The sequence below is a fragment of the Vigna umbellata genome, chromosome 8 (genome assembly GCF_029865625.1).
Source record: "Vigna umbellata cultivar VRB3 chromosome 8, Vumbellata_1.0, whole genome shotgun sequence".
Lineage (NCBI taxonomy): Eukaryota > Viridiplantae > Streptophyta > Magnoliopsida > Fabales > Fabaceae > Vigna > Vigna umbellata.
In genome coordinates, this window is record NC_142172.1 from 4,094,938 (window position 1) to 4,119,256 (window position 24,319).

A 24,319-nucleotide genomic window follows, 5' to 3' on the forward strand; every position below is an offset into this window, starting at 1 on the left:
TTAGTGGTCAAATATATTTAGTTCTTTTATAATATATTTAATTGGTGATCAAATTATAAAACTAAATCATTGTTTATTCTAAACTCAAATTGCTAACCAAACTTATAAGCTAAATCATTTAAAAGATTGATATTTTTCATCATCAATATTCGTGAAAAACTCTCAAAATTTATATAAAATATTACTTTTTCCATCGATTTTATACAACTGAAACTTTGTGGATAAAAAAGTGAATTGTATTCCAGAACATTTTTATGCAGTCAGAAACTGTTCATAAATTTATTTAGTGGGAATTTACTCACATTAAATTTGGTAACATCCCTCGAATATTTCGTAATGCATTTCACTTAATAAATTGCTATAATTGTTTCCAAAAAAATTTGAGAAAAACACAGGAATATTTATCGACAAAAAAAGTATTGACATAAGGAACTTTCATAATAATGTTTTTAGATTATGAAATTAAAAATGTATATTTTTTTAATTTAAATTATAAATTTTAAAATAAATTAAAGATTATGCAATATATAATATTTTTAATCCATGAACAACTTCAACTTTTCATAGCTATATACAAAAAATTGAAGACATTATAAAGATACTAAAATTAATTCTGAAGAAGTTGGGGCCATCACAATTGGACTGAAACATGGAATTACAGTGGGCCATTTTGAAATTTCCTCAAGGGTTTGCCGCGTTCGAAAGCATTGGTCAAAGCAGTGCTGTTGCATTGACCCAAAAACCCCTGTTTTGAAACAGGTGTCAATCAGTGGTTACTTTCGGAATTTCATGAGGGTTTGTTTTCTTATTGATTTGTCACCGTACCAAACAAGGGAAACTTTTATTTAAGCAACACCACTAAATTTTTCTAGGTTTAAATGCTTACTTCGTTCTTATGTTAAGAAGTGAATTTTTGTTTAGTACACAATTTTAAAAGTGAGGATGAATTCCAAAATTGCAAAAGTTATATCAATAAAGTCTTATCCGTTAAATTGATAATAATAACGTTAATTTTACTGTACTTTTTTTTTCTCTCTTATGTTCTTCCTGTCACCTTTTTCTCTCTCTATTATATTTCTCTCATCATTGACCCTACAGTACAAAAGCATGTTCAGTCTAAGTAGAAACAAGTTAAAGTGTTACAAATTTTCATTCAAGAGACAAGTTACCCCATAAAACATTTCATTTGGATCAGCATGTAGAAGTGGATCCTCTCCCATGGATCTGGTCTTGGGATCATAATGTGTTGAATTAACATCAAGATTAAGAAGATATTTTACAGTATCCTCTCGAATACGTAAATTCCTGTGGGAAAAAATATTTCAGCTCCAATTCATCTAAAATAAATAATGAAATAGATAACCTTAAATATAAGACAAATTAAACTGACCAGATGTATTAAAATGACGGTAACATAAAAATTACCTCACAGTTCCTGTGCTCCCACCACCTGTTGTACGCACACGCTTCTCAACCTTTGCAAAGTCCATTTGCTTGCTCTCATCAACCTTTGCTTCATCTACCCTTAAATCATCTTCATCTTCATCCTCATCACTTGCAGCATCCTCACCATTTTGGTTGCTCTTCTCCTCATCAGGGGCAATGTGAGTGTTTGTCCATTTTGCTCCCACTTTTCGTGGTCTTTCCATACATCATGACTTCACATCACGTGTCATAGCTCCACAACTGTAACAAGAAGATTGGAGTGGTCCATAAATAAATTCAGAGACAAGCCTGGTTGTCAAATAGTTTACGGGATTTGAAAGATAATATTTAAAAAACATGTCTTAATAACAAAACATATCAAATAACATATTCACTTACTCATAAGTAATGAAATTATAAGGTAAAAACATAAATAATTAAGTCATTTGTTATGCTATATATAGTCCAACTTGCAGCCATTATCATGTAGTTTAAAGAACACTACAAAAACTAAATAAAGGATTCAGACTTCGAAAACCTAAAATACACATTGACTGATTATGTGAGTGTCTACCTAAACACATTACTTTCAGGAAAAAAATTGACAAGCAAGTAAACATCATATTTATTTATTGTCTTATAACCAATAACTAGTAAATGTTTAATCAAGAGTTTACAAGTTGTTTCTCATACAAGAAGTATACATTAAACACAAACAAATGCTCAGATATTTGACAGATAAAGATCACTTACTTTTCGCATGGGCCTTTTCTATACTTGTTTGCCTGATGAATTTTAGCACCTCTATCGTACCATGATTTGGTGTAATTGGGATCAGATTTCCATTTTCTTTGATGTTTCAAATTCTACAAGCATAACAATAAGACGAAAGAAAATGTTAATTTTTATACATTAAACACCCCAAATTCCTACCGATCTCAATAACTCTAAAAGGTGGAAACACTTACAGGTCTCTCGGCATTAAGATACCAAGGCGCAAATGACATATACTAGGGAATATGAAGCTTGATTTCCTTCCCATCCTCATCAAGTTCAGCTGGCACAAGCCCTGCTTTTTGTGTCTCCTCCAACTCAATCTATTTCCAATGGTCCTCCCTGGATTTAAATGCCACTGAAATCCATGCCAAAAAAGTTTAAAAAAACATTGATGGTGAGAGAAATAGAAGAGAGAGAAAAAGGTGACAGGAAGAGTAGAGGAGAGAGAAAAAAAGTGCAGCCAAGTTAACCACCTTCCTACCAACTTAACATATAAAACTTTATTCATACAATTTTGGGACTCAATATCTTCACTTTTAAAACTGGTACTAAAAGAAATTCACCTCTTAACATGGAGACGAAGTAAGCATTTAAACCATTCTTTTATCTCATATATATATATATATATATATATATATATATATGGGGTTTGCTAACGCGCGTACGCCTATTTTTCAGTTGGTACATTTTAGCAATGTGTACCGGGTTTTAGTAGACAAAAATATCCTTATATATCATGGATTCTAAGTTTTAAGGTTAAGGGTATTTTAATAATTTTCATTCTCAAAACTAAAAAAAAAAAAAAAAAAACCCCAAACCCTTACTCACCTCTCTCATTCCTCTCAATCCTTTCTCTTTCCTCTTTCTCACTCCAATCTTTTCTCTGTCATTCCTACTGTAGCCTCAATTGAAAAAATCAGAAACACTTGCTGTTAAACAATCTTACAAAAAAATGATTTTATAATGAGTTTTCATCTTATAATTTTTGTCTTATCTAATTTTATCCAATTTTCACAAGCATAAAGGAATTGGTAATTGACCTGGAAAAAATTTAGAAACACTCGCTGTTAGACAATTTCTTACAAAAAATGATTTTATAATGAGTTTTTATTTTATTATTTTTGTCTTATCTAATTTTATTTAATTTTCACAAGCATAATGACATCAAAGGAATTGGTAATTGGCCTGGAAAAAAATCAGAAACACTCAGTTGTTAAACAATTTCTTACAAAAAAATGACTTTATAATGAGTTTTCATTTTATAATTTTTGTCGTATATAATTTTATCTAATTTTCACAAGCATAATGACATCAGAAAGAATTGGTAATTGGCCTGGAGGGTTTTTTTAGAGATGATGATTCAACAAATACAGATGATGAAATTAGAGAGGTTAGTGAAGATGGTGAAATTGAAGAGATCTTGAATGAACCTTTGCCTTGAAGGTGAATATGTCAATGACTCAATTCTTTACAAAGGAAAATTTTTTAAAGGCATGTGTTTCTGATTTTTTTCAATTGGGGCTACAGTAGGGATGACAGAGAAAAGGTTGGAGTGAGAGAGATGAAAGAGAAAGGATTGAGAGGAATGAGAGAGGTGAGTAAGGGTTTGGGGGGTTTCTTTTTTTTTTTTTAAGTTTTGAAAATGAAAATTATTAAAATACCCTTAACCTTAAAACTTGGAATCCATAATATATAAGGATATTTTTGTCTACTAAAATCCGGTACACATTGCTAAAATGTACCAACTGAAAAACAGGCGTACGCGCGTTAGCAAACCCCTATATATATATATATATATATATATATATATATATAATATACTTTCACGTACATAAATTTTTTATATTCATTTATACTATTTTTTTTATTTTTTACTTTCTTTTCTTAAAAATTACAAAAATTTACTTCTTTATAATCAATTTATTGTTGTATTATATTTTAAATAAATGTAAAAATTTGTTATGATATTATTACTTTATATATATATATATATATATATATATATATATATATATATATATATATATCAACATATATATTCGTATAGTATTTTATCCATGTGATATCTTTGTTTTATGTGTTTTCTTTCTGTCTATTCTATTATAATACTATCATATAAAAAAAACTTGATGCTAAGGTTGTTATTGGTATTTTTATGTTTCTTAATCTTTAGAATAAAAGTTTATTTCCATATCATGTTTTATGAAAATCATTTTTCATATAATTCTTCTACTACTAATAATGTAAATCGTAGCAATTTATCTATTCTAATTCCTCATAATTATAATTATAGTACACATTATGATGATATTATATTTTTCAATAATTCTTTTATTTTACATCTTAATACAGATATAAAATATACAACTGACACTCATTTTGCGAATACTAATTATTTTAATATTGTTTCTGCTAATACAAATCATTCTCCTGTCTGTTAATAAGAATACCGAAGCTTTGGATGAAAATATTAATCAACCTCGCGTCATTACATCTATCTTAGAAAAACTCCTACTTATCTTGCTGATTTTCATACTCACATTCTTGTTGGATTCCCTATGACTAATTTCATCTCATATAAGTTGTTTGCTACTTTTAAACACAATTTTTCTATATCTTCTATTACTAAGCCTCGTAGCTATAAAGACACCTTTAAGTCTTCACAATGGGTTCAAGTCATGAAGGACAAACTCAAAGCCTTAGAGGATAACCAAACAAAGATTCTTACACATCTCCTCCCAGGAAAAACTTTTATTGGATATGTAGATGGATATACTAAGATCAAACATAAATAAGATGGATCCATTGATAGATTCAAAGCATGCCAAAGATACACCCAACTTGAAGGATTGGATTACCTTGAAACTTTTACACCTGTTGACAAGCTCCCAACTTTGTGTCTCCTTTGCTGTTACTGCTCAAATAAATGACTCTTGAAACAACTGGACATCAACAGTGCATTTATTCATGGATATCTCTAAGAAGAAGTATATATAAAGGTTCTTCCTGGACTTACTACCCACAAAACAATTGAAGTCTACAAGTTTTAACGATCTATCTATGTGCCGAAGCAAGCTAGACGAAAATAGGATGCAAAGATTTCCTTTTTCTTTTATCAAACAAATTAACACGTTTATCTATTGTTCATCCCCTTTTTTCTGAAACATGATACACACATCCTACTACCACTATTTTGATTTATGTAGACGATATTATTCTCACAGGAAATGTTGCTAACGAGATACAAAAAATCATACCTCTTCTTGGTCCCAACTTCCAGATAAAACTTTTTGGGGATCTTAAATATTTTCTTGTTTTGGAGGTTACTCGCAACAACTCTGGAATTCATCTCGATTAGCAGAAATACATTCTTGATTTTTTGTAAGAAACCAGAATGATGAATTGTGATCCTTGGCCTACCCTCATGGCACATTCCTTTCTTCTAACCAATCAAAGACCTCCTAAGTGATGAAGATGTTTCTTCTTAATGAAGGTTGACCAGACGATTAGTATATCTTACCAATATTAGGCCTAACATATCCTTCCTCGTTAATAATTTGAGTCAATTCGTCTCTACTTCAATCACTCTACACTAAGAAGTCGCTAATCGTATCCTCAGGTATCTAAAAGGCACTCTTATTAGTGGGATCTTTCTTCACCTACAACAACATTAATCATCTCAAAGCCTATAAGCAATTCTTCAGAAATAAAATGTCGCACTTTATCCTCCACCACTTGTGAGCTTCAATAACTAACCTACGTTCTCCAAGAACTAATATATCTATTACTCAACCAAGTGAATGGAGATGAAAATGTAACGGGAAGAGTAAAGGAGAATAAAGCTCACACGAATGAGGTTGAAAATGGAAAGAAGGGGAAGAATAGAGCTCACACACTAGAGAAGAAAGAGAAAATTAGAGTTACATTTCCAAACCAAGATTATTTTTGTCATTTCAATGCACTTGAGATGTACAGATCAAAGTTTGAGGAAATACAGAAAGCAATTATTCAAATATTTTTATTTAGATATTAGCCTAATCCAAATTCCCCCGTTAACATGTAGAAATAAAAAATACTCATATCCCATATATCTATTTATATGTGATTATAGATTTTTTTTTATCCCTAGTGAGAAGAGAGTATATAACACATGAATTATGTTCAAAAGTTAAAACATATTTATAATATAAGACAAAAATTATCAATTTTAATATTGTCTTCATTAAAAATATTTGACCCTTCCAACTCATTATATAAATAATAAATTGTCCACAATGAACAAATTAAATAATACAAAAGGTTTATGTTTTAGGTGATCACTATGCAACCTTTGAATATCTGACTTTTGTCGTTACTCTTTTGAGCAGTGAAACCTTTGTAAGGTTAAACCTGGTCTCACATTACGCCTCTAAACCAATGTGCAAGAGAAGAATAAAATCTTCCATGGAGGGTTATTAAAGTTACCCTGGATTCACTATTGATACATTACAAATTCTCATTATGAAATGATAAAGTTTGTGAATGATATATATGTGGTTGATTATAGCCCTAGCTATATATTCCACAGTTTGTGCAAAAATGGTACAAATGTTCATTCTTACCCTTTATATTAATTTTTACTTGTTATGTGCGTGTTATTCAGCTCATTTGTGGCTTATAGGTTTGTAGCTGTTTCTCAACTTTTTGGGAGATAAAATTATATATTTGATTTCAAGGAGGGGAAGGAAAACGATTAGAGATTTGTAAGAGGAAAAAAGCTGTGAAGTGAAAAATTAACAAAGGAAACTCAACCGAAGAAGATGCAAAACACGAAGTGAAGGCGTAACGAAGGAGAAATTAAAATTAAAAAAATATTTACAAACTTACCGAGCGTGTGAGTAAAAGACCACTGAAAATTTATTAAAAAAAATATAATTTATCTGCAGTTTTGATTATAAATGGCCGATTTTTTTTAAAAAAAGAAAATAAAACATAGTTGTGGTTTCCATCTAAAATCATTGAAAATTATCTGAAGTTTTTAAAATCGTTAGAAAAAAAATCCTCTTATATTATATTATTTTTGTAGTGTTAAATTTTATGCATTTATATTCTCTGATTTTTTTTTCATCACTTATAATGAATTTTTTAAGCAAAATTATAAAATCCTCCTCCAATATGCATTTTTATTAGTTCTCTTACATTTATCTGTATAATAAGTACTTTTTTACAAGATAATAAATAAATACTTTACTTTTATTGTTATTATTTAATAATTTGTTTATATAGTAGAAAGATTAGCAATCCATTTTTAGAAAAAGAAGATTTAACCTCACTCAAGTTATATTTGTCATGATTATAACTTTTAAATTTGCGGTGGTCCCAAAATAAATTGTTTATGTAAACTGTTAAAGTGGTTCTTGCTTTTAAAGTATGAGTTACTCCATAGTAAAAGATTTTAAAAATAAATAAATTATACTTTTGCTAGTGAGAGAGTTGGCCATTCTAAAGTACAACAATGGCTGCATGAAGAATTCTACTTTGCAAGCATAGAAATTTACTGATAAGTAATATGAATAATATCAGTTCTTTAGTTGAATCATATACTGTTAAAAGAATGATTTTCAGAGAAAATAGTAACTAATTGAAGCACATATGCCACTTTAATTATGTTTGTTATGATACTAATACGCATAAAAGGGCGAAAGAGACAACATTTGATATTTTTCTAAGAAGGAGTCTGAGTTGTTGAAACATGAATTATTCTGAAGTGAATTTTATGGGGTGTACGTTATCGGTATTAAAATGGTATGATATTTGGGAATTTTAAAAATTGATGAAAGGCAAAAGATATAGTATTAAGTGTTATGTAATACGTGTACCTCGTAGATTACAAAGGTGTTGTTTTTAAGCAATGAGAAGTATAAATAAAGGGAATATCTGGTGAAGAGGGAAATGATTGTTTTAAGAAAAAGTTAATTTTGATGTGTCTAGAAGTGTATATATAGCATATGAAGGTACGACATAAATTTGAAAAAGGGTGTTGAAACGAGAGGAGAGAAGGGTGAAGGAAGAGAAAGAAAGAAGAGGAACAAGTACCTAAGTTCTCTGTAATGGACCTCCCTTGATGTTTAAGACAATAATGTATTCATACATCACGTGTACCAAAAGGAGAAAGAGAGAAAGAGAGAAAAGAGAAGAAAGAAACAAAGCGTAGAAGGAAAAGGACAAGGGTAGGGAAAGATCTGGTTGTTTGAAGATGTTCGATTGTGGGAGTGATGGGAATCTAAGGTGATCCAAACACTTGCAGACAAATGTGTTGCAGAAGATGAAAAAGAAATTGCACTTTTTATGTGGAATGGAAAAAGAAATTGCATAACCTAGAGTCATCATAGCGTCCAGCAAACAGGAAAAGGGTCTCGTTGTTATCCACCTTCATCATCTCCCTCTTACCCTCTTTATTAAAGTCCTTATATATGTGACCCCTAATCTCTCCAAAGTCATATCCTAACCTTAAGAGAGTTTAAAAAGGTTGGAAAAAGACATGGTCTTCAACCTAGAGTATTTTCAAAGCTATCTACACTTCATGCCAAATTCTCAACTTTAAACCTGCTTGGTTGGTTTCCAAGTAGAAAACAGTAGCCTATGAAACTCAGAGGGGCCCTTTTTGTCCTTTTGGTTCTCATACTTTACCCTCTTTCTTCCCTCCTATTGCATATATGCTACTCCTCAAATCAATTCGCTTTCAGATCACATATCCTTCGTTCACTCTACTTCATTCAATATCAACGGTACCCTTTGCTTTTCCTTTATCATCTCTCTTGCATTTCTCATCATAACATCAACATCTTCCATCTTCTGCATGTTTCTCTAACAACTAACCCTTGTGACCTTTTTTGCCTCTTTCTTCTCTCTCTATTAGCATACTTTGTGTGCCTGGCTCCCTGTATGCCATTTGTTCACCCCATCACAATGGTCATGGCCTTACCAAATGGCGTATGAGGAGTCATGCATGCTGTAATGCCAATTTCTCTTCTATAGAATCAAGTTCGTGTTGAGATTATTAACTTTCAATCTTTTCCGGTGTCTCTTATTTGTTTGTTTCTGACTTCTGGCTTGTGAATAGGTCTCCCTGGATCAGATCTTGTTCATCATTTCGTGTGCAATTAATCACTAGTTTGTCCAATTTAGGTTGCTGGTCCAAAATGGCATTGACTTGGTTTTTCGATTGGTTGGTTGGTTTATTAGGTACACGAGACAAGGAAATTTAGGATATATAGTTGGTGAGAAATTAAAAGGATTATATCAGTTATTTTCAAAAACCATGTACCAAACTATGAAAATATCAGTGCTCTTTTTACTGTCTTAGAAAAGTATTTTATACCATATTCTGAACTAGTCTTTAAATGAGAGATGAATTAGAAAAAAAGAAAAAGAAAAAGTGACATGTTTTCAAATGAAAACGAAATAGATTCTTAAAAGTAGAAATAAACATTCTGCTTTTTGTTTTGATATTCCTTCATTAATCTCTCTTGTGTTCAGTGGCTAATTTGATTTATGCAGTCCTCCTCCATGGAGCAAGGGTCATTATTAGGTTGGAGTGGACGTAGTCACCAATCGTTTTCATTGTTGTGTTGTCATTTTTGTTGTAACTGAGTGGTTAACATCTTGGCGTCACACACATTTATTTATATTCAGCACAAATCAATTCAAAATCGCCACCAGGCCTTTTATTATATACTGTTTCATTCATTGAAAAAGAGTAGCATCATATATCTACACCATAAGAATGTTACTACCTTTACCCAACAACTACTTTCCTTTTTATATTCTTTCTTTTTTGTTCTTGCTCAGATATTTTTGATACCCCTTTGGACTCCTACACCTGAAACTCATTTAGGTTTTGAATAAATATGTCTTTTCTGCTAAAAACACTTGCTTTTTTCACCCATCTAAACTTGATTAACGGATGGAGCTATATGATGAGTATGTTAATTAATTTATTTTTTCAAAGTGAAATTTTCCTGGTTACATATTTTAAATTAAATTCCTGTATGAAAAATGAACTTTATTATCTTTGTATATATGGAGATTAAACACTGCATTGATATTAGTTTAAAAATAATTTCTTTCAAAATTTATTTAGTTGTTTGTCAAGCCCGTCAATGTTGTTTTGATACATAGACAATTTAGTCAACTAACTAACAGTATATATACCTAATATCATTAGCATTTAAAGTTTCAAATATGAAAAATAAACAAATCATAACAATTACTGATATTGTTAGTCAGTTGACAAAACTTGCACATGCCAGGAGATTAGTGTCTAAGACCACAGTTAGATAATAATTTATAGTTAATATTATCACAATGTTTTATTAAACTATTCTGTAATCAACACTGGTTTCAACCGGCCAACCAATACTGCATGTGCATACTAAATCCATCCACTTGCCAAAAGATTTTCATGGCGATATATCAATTTTAGGACTTAAAAAGACTTCATTTATATTTTTACCTTTTTCTTTCTCTGATGCATAAGTATTTCTACGAGATATAAGACATGCATCCTTAAACATGTCGTCATGTGTTTCACAATTTAAGATGGTTTTGGTTGAAGGAGACCGAATCTATCTTAGTGATATCATATTTAAAAAAAAAATAGTGAGTAGTTTTTTATTAGAAGGTACATATATATATATAGTACTTGAGGGTATATATATATATATATATATATATATATATATATATATATATATATATATATATATATTGTACTTGAGGGTATATATATATATATATATATTGTACTTGAGGGTATATATATATATATATATATATATATTGTACTTGAGGGTATATATATTTGAAGAAATTTAGGTACTTGAACCTAAAGACATATGCATAGAAAACAAACTATGAATCTAAAACTAGATCCAACTAACTAATGATGGATCAAATTTATCTAAATTCTATTTTTCAATATGCCCTTAAAAATAATTCCTGTAAATTCAATTCAAGGTTGTAATCTTTGAAAATTTCGAGGACTTTATTAGGAACATGTGTTTGGGTTTCCATATATTCTTCTTAGCTTGTATTCTTTAAGTGCAGTTATACAATATATATTTTTTAACATTTTCATGGACTCATAAAGATCTTCTAAGCTCTTATTTGTCTTTAGGACCCTTAAATGAAAGTTATACAGGAGTTTCATTGTTATGTGATTGGGTGATTGAAGAGTACTATGAATATTTGTGTTATGAGAAAAGAAAGGATAAGAATTGTATTTCTTATTCCATAATCAGGAAAGAGTACAATTTACATATATATATATATATAATTGTTTGAAACAATGTATAAACGGAATATAAATATAAAAATAGAATATAAATATAGGAACATAAATATGCACAGATATGAACGAAAAATAAATAAATTAAATCCAATATCTCCCCTCAAGATGTAGCATATATATCCTTAATGCTCAACTTGGACAACAAAGATTGAAATTGTGTTGGATGCAAAGCTTTAGAATGAATGTGTGCAAGTTGTGCTGAAGTAGGAATGGACAGGAGCTTAATTACATCAGCTTGAACTTTATCTCTTATGAGATGACAATCAATTTCAATATGCTTTGTCCTTTCATGCATGGCTGGATTCTGTGCAATTTGTATAGCAGATTGATTGTCACAAAATAGAGGAACTGGTTGTGGTAGAGGCTATTTCAAATCATGGAGCAAATACAGAAGCCATTGAATTTCACATGTTGTGGAAGTTAAAGCTCTATATTCTGCTTCGATTGATGATCTAGATATAGTACCTTGCTTCTTGGATTTCTAGCTGATTAATGATGCACCATAGAACACATTAAAACCAGTCACAAACCTTCTAGTGTCAGGGCAAGCAGCCCAATCAGAATCACTAAAAGCCTTGAGAGCATGTTCTGTGTTGGAGGGAAAGAATAATCCTTGTCCTGGATTGTTCTTGATAAATCTCAGGATTCTTATTGCTGCTGCATAGTGATCTTCCAAAGGATTGGAAAGAAATTGACTGATAGTACTAACAACGAAACATAAATCTGGTCTTGTGTTGGTTAGATATAGTAACCTGCCAAGAAGTCTTCTATAGGCCTGCACATCTGAATAGGGTTTCCCTTTTGTCTTAGAAAATTTTGTGCTTGGTTGTATGAGAGTAGAAACAGGTTGACATCCCAACAATCCTGCATCTTCTAGTAACTCTGGAGCATACTTCCTTTGTGACAAATTAATGCACCGTTAAGATCTTGCAATTTCTAAGCCCAGAAAATACTTGAGTTGGCCTAAGTCTTTAATCTTAAACTTTGCATTCAATAGAGCCTTCACAGTTTGGATTTCCTGGATGTCATCACCTGCTAGTGTTGTGAGTCTCTTGGGAAACGATACTTGGTCTTACCATTTATTATTACTTGATACGATTCGGTACACTTGCCGGAGTGTTAACAAGTTTTTGGCGCCGTAGCCGGGGACTCGTGGTATAACTATTCTATTTGTGTGATTCTTAACCGATTGACTTTTAATCTTTTTATCTTTTTATCTTTTTATCTTTTTATCTTTTTATCTTTTTATCTTTTTATCTTTTTATCTTTTTATCTTTTTATCTTTTTATCTTTTTATCTTTTTATCTTTTTATCTTTTTATCTTTTTATCTTTTTATCTTTTTATCTTTTTATCTTTTTATCTTTTTATCTTTTTATCTTTTTATCTTTTTATCTTTTTATCTTTTTATCTTTTTATCTTTTTATCTTTTTATCTCTTTATCTTTTCATCTTTTCATCTTTTCATTTTTTCATCTTTTTATCTTTTCATCTTTTTATCTTTATATTTTTTCATTTTTTTATCTTTTTATCTTTTCATCTTTTTATTTATTTTTTATTTTTTATCTTTTCATTTTTTTTATCTTTTTATCTTTTTATCTTTTCATCTTTTTTATCTTTTTATCTTTTTATTTTTTTTATCTGTTTTTGCTAATTTGGTGCTCTAGTGCAGTGTTCTTGAGTGTCTACAGGATTAAATTCGAAAATCTGTACTAAGAGCACAAGATCATCAGAAAGAGAAGAAGGAGGAAGAAGGTCATAGGGCGCGCTTCGGCGCCCCATTAAGGGCGCTGAGCGCCAGACTTCAACTGCAATTAGAAACATGTTCACCAAGACTCTGTGCATGAAGTGATTAAAGATATCAAAGAGAATGGAGTTATTGAGATTGAGACTCTTTATTCAAGGAGGGTAAAGATGGTGAACAGGAAGATGCTGCAGATAAGTTGGTGTGATGAAAGCAAAAGGAACACCAACATAATAGATGTAGATTGTGCTTAATGGTGTCAGGCTCGTGACGTTAAACAAACGCTTATTGCGAGGCAACCCAATTAATGATTTTTCTTTTTAAATTGATTATTTGTGTGGTTTGGATTTGATTTTGCTTTGCAGGAATGACAACATCTACTGATGGGTGCTGGACAGCATCTACTGAGGGATGCTAGAAGGACTCAGATGACAACATCTACTGATGGATGCTGCTATGAGGGTGATGAATGGTAGCGTCTACTAATGGAGGCTATGTGATTAAGCATCTACTGATGGATGCTACTGAAGGCGTCTACTGATGGATGCCGATGAAGATGAGAAAGATTAGCATCTACTGATGGATGCTGATGAGAAGGATTCGAATCTACTGATGGATGCTAGAAGATTCAGATGAGAGCATCTACTAATGGATGCTACTAAGAGCATTTACTGATGGATGCTATGCTACTAGACATTTGCTTGTGGATGCTGCTGGATCAGGATTTTTATGTTTTTGTTTATTTTGTTTTATTGCTTATGTACTTGGTTTAATGAATTGTGCTGCAATGGTTTGGTATGATGTGATAAACTATTGTTTGTGATGAGTAATATTCTTGTGTTTGCTCTATTGTTTTATGATGCATGTTGAGTTAATGATTGGTGAGGCTTTTAAGCATAGATGGTGGTTGCTCATAGTTTTGTTAAAAACAGATGCATGATTTTAATTGGTGATTAATATGCTAGGCATGATGTTTATCAAATTGTGGAACTTGAGAGTTAAATTGTGAGAGATTGGACTCTACAGTTTTTATAGATTAAATGTTATTACTTTGGAAGCATGATTGATTTTGCTTAATTTTCTATGATTGAACCACTTGCTTGCTTGTTACACATGATCAAGACCATGGTTTCTTCTCCCTTAGAGCCATTTTCAATAGGTAAACCCATCAAAGAACAATGTGTCGCAACCGGAATCGCGACGGGACGACGATCCAAAAAGGAAACGGGTTTTAAAAGAGATTTGGAGTCGCCACCATAGTTTATTATGGAAAACTATGGAAAAACCTCAAAACGATAAAGCACGGTTCACGAAAACCAAAGATTGGGTTCGGGAGTCGGTTACGCGTGGGGAAGGTGTTAGCACCCCACAACGCCTGCCCTAAGGCAGTACCTTTAACTAAATGCACGAATATGATGTGGTTTTTCAAAATGTTTAAATATCCCCTAAAATAAAATTCTAAATAAACAAAACATATTTTTTAGTTTTTTAGGGCCCGACAAGGATTGACCTTGCTCCTACGTATTCTCATTCAAAATGAGAAATCAGGGTTACGTAGTTCTAGCTGAAAGACTGTTTGTTTGTTTGAAAAAGCAGATGTTTTTAATTTTTGGAGATTTTTATGTTTTTAATATTTTCGAGAAAAAGAAGGTAATGAGTACTAGGCCAACGCGAACGGTCGCACGAGTACTCATACCTTTAAAATGATATTTAAATATTTTTAATCATCTTTTTTTTTTAAAAAAAAAAAAAGAGAAATAACGATATTAAGCACTAGGACTATGCGGACGATCACACGAGCACTCATACCGTTATTTACTTATTTAGGAAGACTTGAGAGTAATGAGTGCTAGGCTGATGCAGACGATCGCACGAGCACTCATACTCTCGTGTAATATTACGGAAATAAGAGAGAAAAGTATTGAACACTAGGACGATGCGAACGATCACACGAGTGTTCAACCTTTAAACGTATTTTTGAAATTTTATTTAAGAAAAGAAGAAAAAGGTTTTTAGCACAAGGACGACGCGAGCGGTCACACGTGTACTTAACCTTCAAAACGTATTTTTTATGTAAATTTATTTAAGGAAGAAGAAAAAGGTTTTTAGCAAAAGGACGACGCGAGCGGTCACACGTGTGCTTAAACCTTTAAAACATATTTTTGTAAATTTATTTAAGGAAGAAGAAGAGGTTTTTAGCACAAGGACGACGCGAGCGGTCACACGTGTGCTTAAACCTTTAAAACATATTTTTGTAAATTTATTTAAGGAAGAAGAAGAGGTTTTTAGCACAAGGACGACGCGAGCGGTCACACGTGTGCTTAAACCTTTAAAACGTATTTTTGAAATTTTATTTAAGAAAAGAAGAAGAGGTTTTTAGCACAAGGACGACACGAGCGGTCACACGTGTGCTTAAACCTTTAAAACGTATTTTTGAAATTTTATTTAAGAAAAGAAGAAAAGGTTTTTAGCAGAAGGACGACGCGAGCGGTCACACGTGCGCTTTAAACCTTTAAAACTTTTCTTGTAAATTCTTTTTATTTAAACTATCAATATTGTATTATTAAATATATATTTTAGGATAAGTGAATGTCTAAAATAAATAAATAGAACAAAATAAAATAAGACAATAAAGAAAAATAAATAAACAAAAGAAATTGGAGAGACTGAACGGACGTTAGGGACAATATTAAGGATAGCGAGCGTTCGTTGGGGAGAGGACGAACGTCCGTTGGGGACAATATTAAGGATAGCGAGCGTTCGTTGGGGAGAGGACGAACGTACATTGGGGGGAGGACGAACGTTGGGAACGAAGGCTGAATAACGAACGCTCGTTGAAGAAATGACGAACGGACGTTGAGAAATTGAGGCTGTGACGAACGCTCGTTATTGAAATGACGAACGAACGTTCAACAATGGAAGCTTAAAGACGAACGCTCATTGTTTGAAACAACGAACGGACGTTCAAAAACGGAAGCTTAAGGACGAACGTTCGTTATTGACATGACGAACGGTCATTCAAAAATGGAAGCTTAAGGACGAACGTTCGTTATTGACATGACGAACGGACGTTCAGATATGGAAGCTTAAGGACGAACGCTCATTGGGAAAATGAGGTTGGATGACGAACACTCGTTATGGACGAGCGTTCGTTGGGAAGATGTGGCTGGATGACGAACGCTCGTTATGGACGAGCATTCGTTGGGGAGATGTGGCTGGATGACGAACGCTCGTTATGGACGAGCGTTCGTTGGGAAGATGTGGGAAGCTGAGACCGAATGACGAGCTCTCGTTTGGGACGAGCGTTCGTTGGGAAGATGAGGCTGGATGACGAACGTTCGATATGGACGAGCGTTCGTTGGGAAGATGTGGGAAGTTGAGACCGAATGACGAGGGCTCGTTTGGGACGAGCGTTCGTTGTGAAGATGAGGCTGGATGACGAACGCTCGTTATGGACGAACGTTCGTTGGGAAGATGTGGGAAGTGGAGACCGAATGACGAGCGCTCGTTTGGGACGAGCGTTCGCTGGGAAGATGAGGTTGGATGACGAACGTTCGTTATGGACGAGCGTTCGTTGGGAAGATGTGGCTGGATGACGAACGCTCGTTATGGACGAGCGTTCGTTGGGAAGATGTGGCTGGATGACGAACGTTCAAAAAAAGCCAAAGGTTCCTGGACGTACGCTCGATTTTGGGCCTGGCCCAATTGAATGGTTTCTAACCTAGAATTTCCTAGGGGTTCTACCTTCCCACTCTCATTCACTCCTCATGCTGCTCCTCTCAAATGAGGCCAATGCTTCCTTCTCTCTGATCAAAAGGGTTCAGAGACACTCACTTCTGTCACTCAACGACCACGTCTTCTTCCGATTGACCACCGCGGACCAGACTAGCCACCGCAACGAAGGTGGCCACCGTATCACTGCCTCTACGGACCAGCTACCATGCCGTCGTCTCTCTCGATCTATCCACCGCGCCACTGCTTCCTTGCTCTTGTCTGCACTCTCCGATACCGGCAACCTAGGGAGGGGTTCGTCTCCGCCAGTTCAAACACACGGGCTGCCTCTTCTTCGTCGAGCTCTCCGCCTTTCACCGCCGAGACCATCGTCGGCCATCGCTCCAGCTCATCCCTTCATTCTTGGATTGTGCGATGGGTTTTGGATTTGGTTTGTTGAGATTGGCCGTGAGCGTGAGAGTTAGGAAGGAGAGAGGGAACGTGGTGAAACAGAGAATGAATGGAAGGGGAGGTTGGTGATGAGGGAACTCATGATGTTCAGAGGAAAAGCATTCATGATGGAATAAGCATAAGAAGCAGTTATGCAGTAAGCGGTCATGATGAGTCTGGATGTACAGATGAAACAGAGACTTACCTGTTGCTACGGCTGCTGCTATCGTTCGCTGCGTAGCCAGTGATCTCTTCTCGCCGGTGCCGGTGCCAATGCTGACTCTGGATGATGATTCCAGATGATGGTTCCTCGTGTGCACTCCTTTCCCCTTTTCCTCTCTCTGATCCAAAAAAAAAAACTCTCCCCAAAATCTTTGGAATTATCCTCGTAACCACCTGGTCCCCCCCTTTTTTTTCCAAAAAAAATCTTAGAAAAATCCTTTCTAACAACCTTGTCTCCCTCCTTCAGACACGTCCCCCATATCCCCTTTTCCACGTTTTCTATTTTTCTATTTTTTTTATCTCAATTTTATTTTATTTTTCAATCAATTATTTTTAATATTATTTTTCAATTTTTTTTAATTAATTAATTTTTTTTTAATTATTTTGATTAATTAACTCTATTAAAACACATTGAAAATAAGAACTAAAATAGAAATTGAATTAAAAGCATAAAAATAGAATAAAACAAAAAGGTAAAATAAAATAAAAGGAAAATAATAAATAACCAATAGAATTTTTACAACCCGGACAAAATTGAGTGTTGACAGCTGCCCCTCTTTACTTAGATATTACTAAATAATATGAAAATTTAATCTTTTCGTATTATTTAAGTAAAGCTAAGTAAAGATAAAAACACTAATTTTGTCTAGGTTTCAATCATGAAAACAAAACGAACAAAATGATTCAAGTCACGATGCCAAACGACCAATGTCAAGTAAAGTAACAGTAACAAAAACTAAAATCTGGATTTGACCATTGCCTCGCAAAGGGCCAAACTCGCAGAACATAAATTTAAATTCGACCATTGCCATGCAGAGGGCCAATAACAGAAAATTAAAACTTGGATTTGACCATTGCCTCGCAGAGGGCCAAACTCACAGAACAGAAATTTAAATCTGACCATTGCCATGCAGAGGGTCAATAACAGAAAATTAAAACCTGGATTTGACCATTGCCTCGCAGAGGGCCAAACTCACAGAACAGAAATTTAAATCCGACCATTGCCATGCAGAGGGTCAATAACAGAAAATTAAAACCTGGATTTGACCATTGCCTCGCAGAGGGCCAAACTCACAGAACAGAAATTTAAATCCGACCATTGCCATGCAGAGGGCCGATAACAGAAAACTAAAACCTGGATTTGACCATTGCCTCGCAGAGGGCCAAACTCACAGAACAGAAATTTAAATCCGACCATTGCCATGCAGAGGGCCGATAACAGAAAACTAAAACCTGGATTTGACCATTGCCTCGCAGAGGGCCAAACTCACAGAACAGAAATTTAAATCTGACCACTGCCATGCAGAGGGCCAATATCGTAGGAGAAAAACTTGAATTCGACCATTGCCACGCAGAGGGTCAACAATACAGAGCCACGAGCTGAAATTGACCATTGCCGAGCAGATGGCCAGTATTACAACAACGAGATGGGATTAGACCATCGCTTAGCAGAGGGTCATAAAACGAAAACTGGATTCGACCAATGCCTTGCAGAGGGCCAAACTCACAGAACAGAAATTTAAATTCGACCATTGCCATGCAGAGGGTCGATAACAGAAAATTAAAACCTGGATTTGACCATTGCCTCGCAGAGGGCCAAACTCACAGAACATAAATTTAAATCTGACCACTGCCATGCAGAGGGCCAATATCGTAGGAGAAAAACTATAATTCGACCATTGCCACGCAGAGGGTCAACAATACAGAGCCACGAGCTGAAATTGACCATTGCCGAGCAGATGGCCAGTATTACAACAACGAGATGGGATTAGACCATCGCTTAGCAGAGGGTCATAAAACGAAAACTGGATTCGACCAATGCCTTGCAGAGGGCCAATATCGTAGGAGAAAAACTTGAATTCGACCATTGCGAAGAAGAGGGTCGGTATTACAGAAGAAAACTTGGATTTGAAACTTTCTGAAACGTTGGTAAACACTTAGCAAAACATCGAATAAACTTAAAAGCAAATGTTGTATTAACCTTTTCACAATTTCTCTTGTGCCTAAAGAATTTTTCAAACAAAATACCTTGCTTATTATGAAATGTATGATGTAATGTCATGAGGGTGCATGAATGAATAAACACATGAAACCTTTGCTTTGTTTGTTTGTTTTTTTTTTTTTTTTTTTTTTTTTTTTGCCACTCTCTCTTAATTAGACTGCCCATGTTTGAAACTCATTGTCAACATTGTCATCAAACCTAATGTACGTTCAAAACGTAATCATAAAATGTCAGGAGACAGTGAGCCCTCTAATGAGAAAGAGAAGGGTGTAACCATGAGTTCAAGTTCTCTTTATCGCTTCCTGCAATCCAATTTGGCCTGAACCCGAGAAGGTGAGGGAAAAATAGGGACGAGAAGTAGATAGCTGAATGATTGTATGTGGAGCTAACATTTGTGTTCTCCTCATCTGGGGAGGTATGGTTAACATAGAAACATGTAGGGCCCACAAGACTGCCCCAATTTTGTTGTGCACAGTAAGTACGATTTGGGGAGGTGAAAAGGTTTGGGTAGGAAGGATTGCCCCAGTTGAGGGTTCCTTCTTGACATGACAATTGACGGGGAGACTTTACATTGTATTTTCACTTTTCATTTTCAATGTCCTTTCTTTTCTTCTAGTGATGATATCAGTCACCACATCATTCCCTCCCAGAGTTAAGTTCGTAAGAAAGACCAGGACGAACAAACTTCAGTCGGCGTGGACTTTAATCGGCTTGTAACGTGGCTAAAAGGCAAACGGGTTATGAAAAAAATGGATAATGAAGGCCCAAATAAGTGTTTGACGGTTAAAGTTTTTAAACAAGAATCATTTGCAAGGTGCCCAGTCAACTGTCTTTAGAGATTTGAACTTCAGGCATCCCTTTATTGTTGTTTTTTTCTTTCTTTCCTTTTGGATCATTCTTTTTGTTGCCCCTGCTGTGGTCCTTTATGATACTTTCCTTTTCATTTTTGTTTTGTTTTTTTTTTTTAGAGATTTCCTCCTCAACTTTGGATGCTTATGATGTATGTTTTTGAGTTGACGTCGATATGCTAATGATTCTTGTCTAGGGTAATGAAAAATGATTACGACTTACGGCTCAAAGTGGGTGCAATTGATTAAACCTCTTTTATCATTTGGATAAAGAAAACGGCCACACGTCATCCTGAAGCTTGCCTGACTTGCTTTCCACAACCTTAACCATGAGACGAAATTCTGTAGCAGTTGATACATCGACTTCATTTTTTCAAATTTTTTATTATTTTTGCTCCCCGATCGCGAATCATTGGGCATGGGTACAATCATGACAACTGCCCCAGTGTTCTATCCACGACAATCCTTTGTTTTGAAGGGAAATGAAAAGGTTAGGGGTTCACGCAATAAGAAAGCGGATGCTTTAACGAGAAATGAACACAGGTTACCCCCGAAACTCTGAATCAGGAGAAGACTCTGCATCTTTGCCATTTCCAGTTATTGTGTTTTTTTTTTTTTTTTTTTTGAACGTACTATGCCCTAGACAACCTGATTGACAATGAATTCAACATGTGCATTTTTATTCTCTCCTTTTTTAGTCTTTCACGACATCCCTCAGGAACGAGCTGGTGCCAACCGAATATACCCGTGATGCTTTTACTCATGTGTGCTTAATTATCATTACCTTTATTTTCCTTTATTTACCTAAAAGCTCAACGCGACATGCAATATTTCAAGAAGCGTGCAAACAAAAATTATGAATGAAACCATGCAGTATTTATTGAATGAAATAACACAGAGTACAACAAACTATAAAGATCATGTCAATATCCCTTAATATTGATCCCCTATCACGGAATCATCATGTGTAAAACTTTTTGACTGCACCCGAATTAACCGGTAATGGTAACTCCTCTCCATCCTTCCTTGTGAGAATTAGTGCCCCACCAGAAAATGCCTTCTTCACTACGAATGGCCCTTCATAATTCGGGGTCCATTTTCCCCTATGATCCTTTTGTACAGGCAAGATCATCTTCAACACCAGCTCGCCTTCGTGGAATTCTCTGGGATGCACCCTTTTGTCAAATGCATTTTTCATTCTTCTTAGTTTTTCGCTTGACTGGAAGATATTCCGGTTTAAGTGGGAGCTTGTGTTGCACAATATTGGTATCCAAACTTGGCATGTCATTGTAAGACCAAGCGAACACATCCTTAAACTCCTTCAATAGGGCTTGCAACCCTTTCCTCACTTCCTTTTTCATGCCAGTACCGATTTTTACTTCCTTTCTCTTCTTCCTCTCCCAAGTTGAGTACTTCAACCTCTTCCAGATGAGGTTTTATCTCTTTAGACTCTTGTTCCACTAATCTCAAGAGCTCTGGAGAGGGTTCCAGATTATCTTCATAATCATCTTCCGTATTATCGATAGGGTGTTCAAAATTAGGAATATCGACATTGTTATTTTCAAAACTTTCATTGTCACATCTGCATTATTTAAATTTATGAAAAAAAAAGGAATAAATAAAAAAGGAAAAAAGATGACTAATGCGAAATGATGATAAAAACAAACACGATTCGATTATCACGCTGAGCACAAAACTAAACGTCAACCCGTATGTCATGAATCCTAAAGCCCCGGGTGAAGCTATAGGATTAATTAAAACTATTACATTTTATTCAAATTAAGCATCACGGGTAAACTCAGAGTTCCAATTGTTGAGTGGTGCATCTGGGGAGCCGGCCCGCACGAAACTTGAGCATTCAAAGCTATCTTCATCCTCCACGGCTGTTATATGGCCCGCGTTGATCCAACCAGCACTACGAAATTTCTCCTTGATGTCACGAATACGAATCTTTTCCACCCTGGGTTCACGCCTTTCTACACGAGCTAGACCGCGCTCTCTCCTTTCTTCCATCAGCCTTCCCGTTTTGTAAGGAAAAGGAGACGGCGCCCGGATGATGACAGACGACTTTTCTTCAGCCTCTGGCGCAGGGGTGGTTCTAGTGAAATGGATCACCAACGGCTCAGGCAGAGTTACGTCGGATTCTCCACCAATCTGTGTAAACACTTCCCCCTCCTTATCCTTGTAGCATACTTGCATCAAACCCCGATCCAGCAGGTCTTGCAGAACATACTCAAATTCACCACATTCCTCAATAGAGTGCCCATCATCCGGATGAAGCGCACATGTTACATCCTCGTCATAATCACCTTTTAAAAGGCCCACCTTTATCAGCGCCTTGAAGATAAACTTTCTGGAACTTCGGATTCCACCCGCGTCCCTTATCAACTCATGTTTTCCATCCTCGATGGCATTCGTCGAGGCACTCCCATGCCCAGAAAGTGGGTTAGTCTCAATGCTGGGTTTATCTTCTTGAAACTTTAACCACCCAGAGTCGATTAGAGTCTGTACTTTGTGTTTAAAAGCCAGACACCTCTCAGTTGAGTGACCAACACCTCCCCCATGGTAACTACATTTGGCCTCTGCATCATAACCCCTGGGATACGGAGGTTGCATGGGCTTCATTGGACAAATAGCAACCAAACCCCTTTGGACGAGTTGGGGTAACAATTCTGTGTAAGTTGTAGGGATAGGGGTGAAATTTACAAATTGGTTCCTTCTTGGGTAAGTATTTTGGCCCGCATTCTGATTTGGACCTGCAATTGCCCCAGCCCTCCCAGTATCAGTTGGGGGCAATGGCGGTTGATAATACCCTTGTTGTTGTTGAGGCCTGGCTTGATGAACAAACGCCGCATTAGCTGTAAGAGGGGGTTGCCCCAAGTATGGTCGGAAGCTATGAGCGGGAGCTTGACCTCTCCATACAGGCATTGCCGATGCCGCATGCACATCCCCTTCCTTCTTCTTTCCCGCATTGAAATTGGGTTTTTTGTAATTTGCAGTTGCGGGCGAACTGTATGCAATTTTCCCACTTTTAACCCCAATTTCTATCCTTTCGCCTATTATAATGATATCAGCGAAATTGGCAGACACGTTCCCGACCATGTGCTCGTAAAATGGCGGCTGGAGAGTGTTCACAAACATTGCCACCATTTCTCTATCATACAAAGGTGGTTCGACTTGTGCAGCTAACTCTCTCCACCGTTGGGCATATTCTTTGAAAGCTTCGTTGTCCTTCTTTGACATATTTTGCAGCTGTAAACGATCTGGTGCAACATGGGTATTGTATATGTATTGTTTCACAAAAGCATCAGCCAAGTCCGCCCAACAACGAATTCGAGTCGGCTCCAAATGAGTATACCAGTTTAATGCCACTCCAGCCAAACTATCTTGAAAAACATGGATGAGCAACTGCTCGTCATAAGCATATGCAGCCATCTTTCTGCAAAACATGGTTAGATGGCTCTTTGGGCATGTATTTCCCTTATACTTCTCAAAATCTGGCGCAGTGAACTTATGTGGTATTCTGACGCCAGGAACCAAGCTCAATCTGGCAACGTCTCCGAATCCATAACTTTCATACCCCTCAACAGCCCTCAATCTTGCCTCTAGGCTCTCAAGTTTATCCTTTGCTCCATCGACATTACTAATTACCCCCTGAAACGAGGTATGTGGTGCAGTCCCTGTAGAAAAGCCCTCTCCGGTAATCACAGGTGGCACCGGAGTTACTCGTATTCCATCAGATATGCTTGCATGCATTCCTTCATTTACCATGGGTGCGGACATTACAACAGGTCCTTGTGTACTGATTGGCG

The 24,319-nt window shown here is 35.3% G+C and overlaps 1 protein-coding gene and 1 pseudogene across 2 annotated transcripts; both read right to left on the reverse strand.

Annotated features, from left to right (window-relative positions):
• Positions 1–1,037: 1,037 nt before the first annotated feature.
• On the reverse strand, positions 1,038–2,573 carry LOC148193880 (pre-mRNA-splicing factor SLU7-like; annotated as a pseudogene). Its single transcript, XR_015781571.1, has 4 exons — positions 2,394–2,573; positions 2,179–2,291; positions 1,426–1,686; positions 1,038–1,305 (listed from the first exon to the last, which is right to left on the reverse strand). The product of XR_015781571.1 is annotated as a pre-mRNA-splicing factor SLU7-like (transcript).
• A 19,713-nt stretch (positions 2,574–22,286) lies between these two features.
• Positions 22,287–23,942, reverse strand: LOC148193881 (uncharacterized). Its single transcript, XM_088096395.1, has 2 exons — positions 23,647–23,942; positions 22,287–23,556 (listed from the first exon to the last, which is right to left on the reverse strand). The coding sequence occupies exons 1-2, from the start codon at positions 23,940–23,942 to the stop codon at positions 22,287–22,289; spliced, it is 1,566 nt and encodes a 521-aa protein (XP_087952521.1).
• Between the last annotated feature and the right edge of the window lie 377 nt (positions 23,943–24,319).

Bases quoted from the DNA above. Each gene is read 5' to 3' on its own strand.
- LOC148193881 (XM_088096395.1), bottom strand. From the start codon at position 23,942: ATGGCTGCATATGCTTATGACGAGCAGTTGCTCATCCATGTTTTTCAA. The intron at 23,557-23,646 runs GTTTGTGAACAC...AATAGGCGAAAG, and splicing joins GATAGAGAAATGGTGGCAAT to GATAGAAATTGGGGTTAAAA.